The sequence below is a fragment of the Neofelis nebulosa genome, chromosome 1 (assembly GCF_028018385.1).
Source record: "Neofelis nebulosa isolate mNeoNeb1 chromosome 1, mNeoNeb1.pri, whole genome shotgun sequence".
Classification (NCBI taxonomy): Eukaryota; Metazoa; Chordata; class Mammalia; order Carnivora; family Felidae; genus Neofelis; species Neofelis nebulosa.
In genome coordinates, this window is record NC_080782.1 from 76,809,549 (window position 1) to 76,821,940 (window position 12,392).

General features: G+C 34.6%; 1 protein-coding gene across 3 annotated transcripts in view; it reads left to right on the forward strand.

Moving 5' to 3' along the window:
* SLCO6A1 (solute carrier organic anion transporter family member 6A1) overlaps window positions 1–12,392 on the forward strand; it is a 95,684-nt gene that overhangs the window by 24,807 nt on the left and 58,485 nt on the right. For all 3 annotated transcript variants that reach the window (XM_058726136.1, XM_058726146.1, XM_058726149.1), the window contains exon 7: window positions 4,267–4,411. In XM_058726136.1, the coding sequence (XP_058582119.1) occupies window positions 4,267–4,411 (145 nt within the window). The remainder of the gene's footprint in view (window positions 1–4,266; window positions 4,412–12,392) is intronic.

Genomic DNA, 12,392 nt, shown 5'->3' on the forward strand with positions numbered 1-12,392 from the left:
TTATATTTTGCTGATCCTGTCCTTATTTCAGACTGTAAGTACATTAAGGAGTACCTAGTCTAGTTTGAAATCATACCTCCCAGACCAACATGAACCTCCTGTGGTATGATAAAGACCTTGGTTTTAGACCAACTCTGTAATGGACTAGGGCTGAGAGCCACAGTACTACAAGATATGGCTGTTGCATAAAATTATCCACTACTGTAAAGAACTAATTTGATTTCTCCTTTTGTATATCAACATCTACCATAATTAAGCCTGAGTTTACTACATGAAATTCCTTGAATACTGATTTGTATGTCTGGCCTTTTTCTTTGCCTCCCATATTTATATTTAAGAAAAGAATATTTATTTATTTATTTATTTATTTATTTATTTATTTATTTAAAAAGGAAAGCCTGGACATTTTATTGGAAAGGTCCTTTGCATTCTGAGTGTTTGCTTGCTATGCTCACATGTTCTTTCTGAATAAAGCGCCCACAGCCCTTTCTGAAGAAACCCAGAAGTGTAGTGTTGTGCATTAATTGCCATGTTCTATATGATGTAGTTTAAATGTCCTAGTTAAAACTAGGTCTGAGATCAGCACTTGAGCCCAAGACAGCCATCTTTAGATTTCCCAAAAACTTATCAAATATCTTGAGAAAAATATCCAATCAGGAAACCTGCTATAAACTGACTAATTTCTCTTTCTTAAGAGAGTATAAATGGTCAGAAGGGAGCTTTAATAAATTGACATCAAGAAAATGAATGAGAAAAGGCCATTGAGACAGAGAAGCAAATGGAGAGAGAATATACTAAGTAGCTGTAATAGAAGTAGATATAGACACAATAAGCTGACAGAAAGAAACTGAATATCTGGGCCTTTGAAGCAATTAAGACAAAGCAATGGAGACAAGATAAGCTGCTGTTTGAGTCTGAATGATGTTGTTTCTTTATGAGTGCTGAATTATTCAGCTACTTAGAAAGTGTTTTTGGCTTTCTCTCTTTACAGTGTAACATTATAATAAGTTTCATCAATTGGATTAAACTATGAGTCTGTTCATTTTAATTCTAAAGAGTCCAAACACAAAAATTATCTAGTACGGTGGTTCTTAGTGTGGGGCCTAGACCACCACCGCCACCACCAACATCATCATCATCATTATCACCTGGGAATTTGTTAAAAATGCAAATTCTTAGATCCTACTCCAGACCTACTGAAAGTAGGATCTGGCAATCTGTGTTTTATACCCTCCAAATGACTTAAAGCACACCATAGTTTGCAACAACAAGTCTAATAATCTAGTGTGACCTTCTTATTTTATAACTTATGAAAATGATTTGTATTCTTTCCCTGGTACCTTCTATATGGCAGAAATTAAATTATTACATATATTCAATTCTCTTGATCACTTGGAGGTATAGATATTATCATTTCTATCTTATAGATGATGAACCAGTAATTTAAAGAGGATGAGTAATTTCTCCAAAGACATGTATATCTTTGGATACACATGCACACAGACAAAAGACACATAGGGTTGGCCGAATTGAAGTTAAAAATATAAAAACCTCCCAAAAAAAGAATATAAAAACCTCTCACATGCCTGACTCTAATGCCATTACTCTTGTGTACTCTTGTGTATTATAAAATACCGCCTAAAAATAACATATGTAGAGACTGCTATTTGCTGATTATTGTTTCAAAAATCAATTGCAGAGCCAAGATAAAAGCTAGGTTTTCTGTTCCTTATTCTGCCTGTTATATCTAATACATACTGCCATTTCTTATAAAACCATGGTATAGTCCAGTGGAATGGAAGATAGAACTCAATAACAGACTAATACATATAAGAACTTGCCATGCGATAGAATAGGCACTGCAGGGATAGTTGCTCAGTAGATGTGATGACGTTTGGTTCTCTGTGTGGTGAAATGAAGTTGGATTTCTATTTCATATCATACACATAGGTGATTTCTAGGTTAATAAAATGTGATTAGAAAAAAACAACACAGTTAATGCTAAACCGTGAAAGACATATCTTGTGACATAGAGGTAGGAAAGGTTAAACAAGTTTGCAGTATTGTAAAATACGAAGTAAAAATTTATGGATCAAAGATTTCGGTTCTATGAAGGAAACTGTAGACAATGTTAAAAGACAAGTGACAGTTCTTTCAACCCAACAAGAGATTGGTATTTAGAATGAACAAATTATTGGAAAATCTGTGTAGGAATTTCAGAAAGCCTAATAAAAATATGAATAGACAGTTTGCACACAGTAACAAATCCTAAATAGCTATGAATTACATGAAGAAATGCTCAATTGGATTTGAATTTAAGGAAGCATATTGTGGCACTGCTTCACATCCATCAGCATGGCTAAATTTTAAAAGCCAGCTAATAATATCAAGTGTTTGTGATTATGTGGGGTGTACCAGTTATCTACTGCTACATGACAAACCACCCCAAAACTTAGTGGCCTAAAATAATAAAACATGATTTTGTTCATTAATCAGCAGTTTTGTCAGGCCTTGCTCCTTTCAAATATACTTTTTTTAATGTTTATTTTTGAGAGAGAGAGAGAGAGAGAGAGAGAGACAGAGTGTGAGCAGGGGAGGAGCAGAGAGAGAGGGAGACACAAAATAGGAAACAGCATCCAGGATCTGAGCTGCCATCACAGATCCTGATGCAGGGCTGGAACTCACAACCTATGAGATCATGACCTGAGCCTAAGTCAGCCACTTAACCCACTGAGCCACTAAGGTACTCTATGGCTTATCCCTTTCAGATCGACTTGTCAGCTAAAGTAAAGTCTGGAAAATAAAATCGTCTGGAGGCTTATTTACTCAAATATTAGCTTTTGGTACTGGTTGTTTGCTGAAATACCCACAGATGGCCTCTCCATCTGATCTGGGCTTTCTTATAACATGGTGAAAGAGTTCCAAGGCCAGAGTCCTAAGAGAGTGGGAGTACATAGCAGAAGTCAGATTGTCATTTTATGACCCAACATCAGAAGTCATGCTGCATCACATGCTTTGTTGAGACAGTCATAAAGGACTTTTCCAAGGTCATTGCCTCCTGATGAGAGAATGGCAAAATTCTGGAAGGGAATGTGGAACTGAAAATATTGCTTTAATGGATTTTATAAAAAGTATAAGTTGCTACATGAAGAAAATAGAACTCTCTTACATTATGGTGGGATTGTTTTGGGAAAAAAAATTCTAGAGAAATGATGTACTAAATGTCAATGCCCTAGCAATCCCGTTCTAGAGTATGTATTTCCAAAGGCGTTCTACCCTAGTCCTTGATGGTGCATGCACAGGGATGTTTAATGTAGCCTTGTTTGTGACAGTGGGAGTGGAACTGAGCCTAAGCATTTAATGCTGTGGGAGTGGATGAGTATGGTGGAATCACACTTTGTAAAGTGAGATAGCGCTCAGAAGATGAGTTAAATTAATGTACAGAATACGTTTAGATTAAAAAAGTGGTGTTTAGGGCTAGAAAAAAAATTAAGTTATTTTAAGAATATACAAATAAAACACCACTGAAAATTTCAAAGGTATGTACATATATAGGAAATACAGAAATCTGTTTGAAAATTAATACTTTAATGTTAATTATTGTCATGTTAATTACTATGTGTAGTGTAGTAGTAGGATAGGTAATAGTAAACCATGACTATACATCTTTGTCAGGTTTCTCAGTAAGTTCCAAAAAATTGACTAAAATGCAGAATTTAAATGACTTTACTCTGTATGGAATTCCCGGGAGTAAAATATTATAGAATCTTAATTGTGTGTAATACTAGTGATTTTCCTTGAGTGTTGCTTAAATTATCTTTATTTCATTTTTTAGTTAAGTAAAAAAATTTGTTAAGGAAAAAAAGTAGATAAAAGTAAAGGGGCATTCTAGACATCTGGTTAATGGCATCTAGTTTCCCTTAAGTTTCCTAGCAAACGGCCAGACTTACAAATAAAAATTTTAGAGGTAGAATTACAAATAAAAATGGTTTAAACACTACATGTCTTTAACAGTATTTGTATACTGGTGAATTGCAAATTTATATATATATATATATATATATATATATGCACATTATATATATATATGCAATATATATATGTATATTATATACGTATATATATTATACATATAATAATGCATTTCCAGTTTAGATTGTGAAAGGTAAAATTTTGTTGATTGCTCATTAACATATGAGTGAATAAATCTGTTTTTCTTTACCTAACAACATAAAATAATTTGAATATGACTTATTTCTATTTCAGGTTCTGATGAAGAATCCAGTATTTATATGCCTAGCTCTGACCAAAGCTTCAGAATCTTTAGTTCTTATTGGAGCTTCTGAATTTTTGCCTATATATATAGAAAATCAGTTTGTATTAACACGCACCACAGCAACTAAAATCGCAGGTAGACCTTTTCAGCTCACTGTATTCATTTTGAAGTTTTTATATAAAGTTTTCTTATATGCATTTAGGAAATATTTCAAATAAACATAAAGCAGGAGTAATAGCATTTACTCAAGTTTTATTTTATTTTATCTTATTTTTCTTTTCAGTGATTTTATGTATTACTCAGTGCTCATCAGAATAGTATACTCTTTTTTTTAAAAATTTTTTTAACGTTTACTTATTTTTGAGACAGAGAGAGAGACAGAGTATGAACGGGGGAGGGTCAGAGAGAGAGGGAGACACAGAATCTGAAACAGGCTCCAGGCTCTGAGCTGTCAGCACAGAGCCCAATGAGGGGCTTGAACTCACTGGCTGCAAGATCATGACCTGAGCCGAAGTTGGACGCTCAACCAACTGAGCCACTCAGGCGCCCCCGCAATAGTATACTCTTAATCCCCCTTTATTTCACTATGTTCCTCTCCCAACCTCTGGCAACCCCCAGCTTGGTATCTGTATTTAAAGTCTGGGTTTTTTTTGTCCCTTTTGTACTTTGTTCATTTGTTTTGTTTCTTAAATTCCACGTATGAGTGAGATCTTATGGTATCTGTTTTCTCTGACTGACTTGCTTCACTTAGCATTATACCCTCAAGTTCCATCCATACTGTTGTGAGCAGCAAGATTTCATTCTTTTTTATGGCTGAGTAATATTCCATCATATTTCACATTCTATCACATCTTCTTTACCCATAGGGGCTGCATCTATAATTTGGTTTTGTAAATAATTCTGGAATAAACATAGGGAGGCGTATATCCTTTTGAATCAGTGTTTCTGTATTCTTTGGATAAATAGCCAGTAGTGGAATTACCTGATCATAAACTAATGCTAATTTTAATTTTTTGAAGACCTCAAAAAATACTGTCTTCCACAGTTGCTGCACCAGTTTTCATTCCCATCAACAGCATACACAGGTTCATATTTGTTCCACATCTTTGCCAACACTTGTTATTTCTTGTGTTATTGATTCTAGCCATTATGACGGGTGTGGATTGATATCTGATTGTGGTTTTGATTTGCATTTCCCTGATGATGAGTGGTGTTGAACATCTTTTCATGTGTCTGAAATGTGTCTCTTGTAGGCAACATATAAGTGTTTTCTTGATAGATTCAGTCACACTGTGTCTTTTGATGGGAAAATTTAGACTATTTACATTTAAAGTAATTATTGATAGGTGGGGCATCCGGGTGGCTCAGTTGATTAAGCATCCAACTTTAGCTCAGGTCATGACCTCACAACTTGTGGGTTGGAGCCCCATGTCAGGCTGTGTGCTGACAGCTCAGAGCCTGGAGCCTGCTGTAGGTTCTGTGTCTCCCTTTCTCTCTGCCCCTCTCCTGCTCACACTCTGTCTCTCTCTCTCTCTCTCTCTCAAAAATAAATAAATATTAAAAAAAATTTTAAAAATTAAAAAAATAATTATTGATAGGTAATTACCTATAAAAAGTATTGCCATTTTGTTTATTGTTTTCTGTTTATTTTTATAGTTCTTCTCTGTTCCTTTCTTCCTGTAATTGATGACTTTCTTAGTGTTATGTTTGGATTACTTTCACTTTATTTTTTTTATATGTCATTATAGTTTTTTGGTTTGTGGTTACCATTAGGTTTATATATAACATCCTAAGTATACGACAGTCTGTATTAGGTTGATGGTTGCTTTAATTTGAGCACATTCTAAAAACACAGTATTTTTACTCTGTACCTTCCATGTTCTATATATATGCTTTTGCATTTTTAAATTTTATGAATCCCTTAACTAATTTTTTAGATGTAATTAATTTTACTATTTTTGTCCTTACCCTTCATACTAGATTTATAGGTGATTGATCTGTAGTTTTATTATACATTTGCTTGTGGGCACCTGGGTGGCTCAGTCAGTTGAGCATCTGACTTTGGCTCAGGTCATGATCTCACAGTTTGTGGGTTCAAGCCCTGTGTCAGGCTCTGTGCCAACAGCTCAGAGCCTAGAACCTGCTTTGGATTCTGTGTCTTCCTCTCTCTCTGCCCCTCCCCCACTCATGTTCTGTCTCTCTTGCTCTCAAAAATAAGTAATAAAACATTAAGAAAATTAAAAAAAAAAAAGATTTGTTTTTACCAGTGAATTCTTTTTCCTTTTATAATTCCTTCTGGTTCTGCCTTTTTATTTTCCACTTAAAGAAATCCTTTTAACATTTCTTGCAAGGCTAGTTTAGTGGTGATGAATTCTTGACTTTTGTTTGGGAAATTCTTTTTCTTTCCACCATATCTGGATGATAAATTTTCTGGGTAAAGTATTCTTGGTTGAAGTTTTTTGTTTTTTGTTTTTTTCTTTCAGCACTTTGCATATTTATGCTACTCTCTTCTGGTCTGTAATTTTCTGCTGAAAAAACAGCAGGTAGCCTTGTAGGGTTTCCCTTACCCTTTATATGTAACTAGTTGCTTTTTCTTGCTGCTTTTAGGATTCTTTTTGTTTTTAATTTTTGACATTTTAATTATTATATGTCTTGGTATGTACCTTCTTGGCTTCATCTTGTTTTCTACTTCTACACTGTTCCCTCTCTCACTTCTCTTCCTTACTCCTTATAGATAGCCACTATTCTAAAGTTAGAGTGCAATGTTCCCAAACAAGTTTGTATATTTTTACTGCTTATAAGCCTATCTGTGGACAATCTATTTCTAAAATTCATACATTTTCTTGCATATATTCTTCTCCCACTTTCATTTCCAATTACGTCTACCCCATTCATGTTGTTGTCTATTTAATGCTGTGGAATTCTATTTTATGAAAACACCACTGTTTATTTATCCATTATCATATTAATGGACACGGAGTTACCTCTAACTTTTCACTCTTCCAAACAATGCCATAGTGAAAAGGCTGTATGTGTCTACTTGTGCAGATCTGTAAAAGTTGATCTAGGTTGAGACATTAAAAGGGAATTGCTATTGTGTACATCTTCAGTTACTAGATATTAAGAATTGGCTCTCCAAAAGAGGTTGCAATTGGTATTAAATATTTTAAGATTCTGGCATTAATGAGAAAGTCATGAATATTGTCATATATTTTATGCTGTAAAAAGCCAAGGATACATGCAAATACTTTTAGGGCAACCAGTAACAGTAAAAAAAAAAAAAAATAAATAAAATAAAAAAATAAATTAAAAAAAAGTAAAAAAATATTAATTTGGAAATTTTGATTAAAATTAAAAAAAAAAACAAGAAAGGAAAGAAATGAGGAACATAAAACACGTGGGCCAAATAAAAACAAATGTTAAAATATGCACAAATTTTGACTATCAGCCTATTATGGAGTAGATTTTATGAAACAGGAAACACCATTGTCAGACTGCACATAGGCCAAAATCTCAAAACATAGCTGTTTTAAGGGCCATAATGACAATATTTTTCCATGAATCTGCCATATTGTTTGCTGTTCTGATAAATCTAATCAAGAGATTGGGACTAAATTTATTCAGTTTCCTACAGTGTTTAAATAAGGATAATATCAACAAAAGTCCAAACAAAGGATAAGGCCACATGCAATACTGGCCTCAACCATGCTGGCAAGATCTTGGCCCCAACCAGCTAAATAAATCCCTTGGCCCTCATGGTCTACCTTAGAAAACAAGATGGATTTCTCCTTAAGTTTCTGTATTTACCTTTTTAATTAGCCTGAATTATTAATCCAGTAAAACAGAAAGTATTAGCAATAGTGTATGTTCTACCTTGGGCTAAAAAGATGAAGTTTTGGGCAATTCTGTCATCCAAATTAGTATTGATCAGTGGCTGATGCTGATCAGAATGTTTTCCAAGGCTGTGGTGTCACTGATTATTTCAATTAAAGTCAGGAACAAATTTTGTACCACCTTTTCTGATTGGATTACTCTTATACTGATAACTGCCCTCAGGTGCATATAAATAATGTGTCAGTAATCCCTCCTGGAGGCTCCTGTCAGAGAGATTTCCACAGTCTTCTGAGGGCTATTTGATCTACTGGTGGTATTTCTTTAAGCACTTCAAGATTTCTTACGAATATCCCTATGCTTGAATATACCATTTCATTTAGTTGTGAATCTGATTGGTGAATCCCAGAATGAAATATAAGTCCACAGAATCACAATGACTGCATGGGTCAGGGCTTCAGTTTTGACAAGAAGCCAGTAGTAAGCTAAGAGTTGTTTTTCCTATCTACCTATTTCAGGGAGTCAGTGAATCCAAACCCCAAGGGATTTTCCTGAATGGAGGCTGGCTCCCTCTTCCAGAGGCTCCAGTACACAAAATCTCTATAGATTTCCAGCTCCAATGGGTCATTAGGTTTGTGGTACCTCAAAGCAGGAAGAAGTATGCCATAGCTTCTTGATTAGCTTCAAAAGTAGGTCAGGATTACACTCACTGTAGGTTAGCTGATAGAAATGACCACTAGAGTAGAATATCCACATGAGTCACCTACTGTCTCAAATACTCAGAGTCCAAAGCTATGCTATAATCCCTTTTGGTCAGGGGGAAGGAGAACAACAATTTGTCTTTAATTGCCAGAGAGATTGAGCATTGTGAATCTGTCTACATAGTTCCCCCAAAACTTGATGAGCATTCTTCTGGGTTTTGTTGGGCTTTATCAGTCATCTTTGCTGATGAAAGTGTGATAACACCAAAGTCAGAGCTTTTGAGTCTGAGACTTCTGACTCTCCATCCTACTGAACATTTATCTATCATTGAAAGCTTTTGGCATCAGATGATAATGGTACTCACAATGAATCCTTATCTACCCCATTGTAGTAAATATCAGGGGAGTTTAGGGTGTACTGAAAATGTATAGTTATGGCCTTGCAGCATGAATGAGAATTGGTTTTTGTCTTTGGTTCCTAATGGGATAAAAAAGAAGGTTTTGGCAATGTCCAAGATAACATCTCAAGTACCATTTGTGTATGCCATAAATTTAGTTACCTCAGATGTTTGGAACTTCAAGAGGTATAGGAGCAACAAATGAGTTTAATTTGTGGTTAATCTGCTATAAATCTCAATTCCCTAATAAGGGACTATGTTTTCACTGGACATAAGGTCTGGTGAATTGAGTTATTGCTCAAATCCTATTCTCTTACTACCCCTGCTCCCTTTAAATCCATAATCAAAGCTGAGATTTCCCTTTCTTCTCCTGGGATTCTGTGTTGTTTCCATTAGACCATACAAGAGGAGACAGGCACACAGGTTCGGGTAAAAATTTATGTGTTTCACTTTTACTTTTAGAGTTTAGGAGCATAAATAATACAAGTTTGTAAAATATAATTACCAATTATACATTTTGGAATTGAAGCCATAGCATTAGTATATTGAAGTTACCACCAAAAGTACATTAAAGTTGTCCAAAGCCTCACTCACAAGATCATTTTACCTCCTTTTCTGAGGCATTTTAAGAGTCCATATTCCATTCAATGTCTTATTTATGGTTTTACATAGGAAAATGTCTTTCTTAGGGAAATATTCCAGAGATGGTCACAACCCTAAAGCAAAACAACTGTTAGATGTTTTACTTTTGTCTTAGACTGGGTCCAAGGTTGACAGAAGAGACTGCAGGAGGAACTGGGCCCTCAGACAACCCAACTCTGGCCAATTCACATTAACAAGCAATTGTGAACTCTACTGTCTCATCAACAAAGCAAATCAGATCAGCTTCTAATGATTCACTGGTTTTCATCTATAGTGGTTGCATATTTCCCTCCTTTCCCTCTAAACCTAATTTGTTGAAAGTTTTTGTCAGATGCTTTCCTGCATTTGTTGAAATTGTCATTATAATTGTACACCTTTATAACTGTTGTCTGAAATCAGGAGAAATCCTCTAACCAGGATGAATCTTAGTAGTAGTTGTTACAAAGGGATAGGTCTAGGATTTTTATAGTTTCAGGTCTCACATTTAGGTCCTTAATCCATTTTGAGTTTATTTTTATATAGTGTAAGAGAGTGGTCCATATTTTCATTTTTTTTTACCTGTCATGTCCAGTTTTCCCATCACCATTTATTGAAGAGACTGTGTTTTCCTCATTGTGTATTTTTTTAGTGTTTTATTTATTTTTGAGAGAAGGAGCGAACAGGGTAGGGGTGGAGAGAGAGGGAGACAGAGGATCCAAGTGGGCTCTGTGCTGACAGCAGCGAGCCTGATGTGGGGCTCAAATTCATGAACTGTGAGATCATGACCTGAGCCAAAGTCTGATGCTCAACCAATGGAGCCACCCAAGCACCCCCTTCCCATTGCATATTGTTTCCTGCTTTGTTGAAGATTAATTGACCATATAGTTTTGGGTTTATTTCTGGGTTTTATATTATGTTCTATTGATCTATTTTGTACTAGTAACATAGTATTTTGATCACTAGAACTTTGTAATATAACTTGAAGTCAGGAATTGTGATGCCTCCAGCTTTGCTTTTCTTTTTCAGCATTGCTTTGGCTATTTGGGATCTTTTGTGGTTTCATACAAATTTTAGGATTGTTCTACCTCTGTGAAAAATGATGTTGGTGTTTTGACAGGGATTGCATTAAATGCATAGGTTGCTTTGGGTAGTATAGACATTTAAAAAAATTTTTTTCTTCTGATCAATGAGCATGGTATGTCTTTCCGTTTTTGTGTGTCATCTTCAATTTCCTACATCAGTGTTTTATAGTTTTCACGTTACAGATCTTTTACCTCTTTGGTTAAGTTTATTATTAGGTATTTTATTATTTTTGGTGCAGTTGTAAATGACATTGTTTTCTAATTTTTTCTCTCTACTGCTACATTCTTAGTGTATAGAAATGCAACAGATTTCTGTATATTAATTTTGTCTCCTGTGACTTTCCTGAATTCATTTATCATTCTAGTAGCTTTTTTGGTGGTCTTTAAAGTTTTCTATAGGTAGCATCATGTAATCTGCATATAGTGAAAATTTTACTTCTTCTTTACTAATTTGAATGCCTTTTGTTTCTGTTTGATGTCTGATTGCTGTGGTTAGGACTTCTCGTACTATGTTGAATAAAGTGGTGAGAGTAGACATCCTTATCTTTTTCCTGACTTTGGGGGAAAAGCTCTGTTTTTCCCCATTGCGGATGATGTTAGCTGTGAGTTTTCTCATATAAGGCCTTTATTATGTTGAGATATATTCCCTCTAAACCTACTTTGTTGAGAGTTTTTATCATGGATAAATGTTATACTTTGTAAGATGCTTTCCTGCATTTGTTGAAATGATCATATATGGTTTTTATCCTCTTATTGATGTGATGCATCACATTGATTAAATTGTGAATATTGAACCACCTTTGCATTCTGACAATAATTACCACTTGATTGTGGTTATTTTTCAATGTATTGTTGAATTGTTTGGCAATATTTTGTTCAGGATTTTTTGCATCTATCTTCATCAGAGATATTGACCTATTATTCTTTTCTTTAGTGTGTCTTTATCTGGTTTTGGTATCTCATGAATGAATTTGGGTTTTCCTTCCTCTTCTATTGTTTGGAAAAGTTTGAGAAGAATAGGTATTCACTCTTCTTTTAATGTTTGGTAGAATTCACCTGTGGAGCCCTCTGGTTTTGGGTTTTTGGTTCTGGGTTTGCAAAATTTTGTTTGTGGGAGTTTTTTAATTACTTATTGAATTTCATTGTTGGTAATTAGTCTTTCAAGCTTTATATATCTTCTTGTTTCAGTTTTGGTAGGTTATATGTTTCCAGGAATTTATCCATTTCTTTTAAGTCATCAGATTTGTTGGCATGTAATTTTTCATAATATTCTCTTATAATCCTTTGTATTTCTGTGGTGTCTGTCATTTGTTATTTTCCTCTTTTATTTATTATTTTATTTGATTCTTTTTTATTATGAGTCTGGCTAGAGGTTTATCAATTTTGTTATCTTTTCAAAGAACCAGCTCCTGGTCTTATTGATCTTCCCTCTCTCTCTCTCTCTCTCTCTCTCTTTCTGTATCACTTATTTCTGTTCTGATCT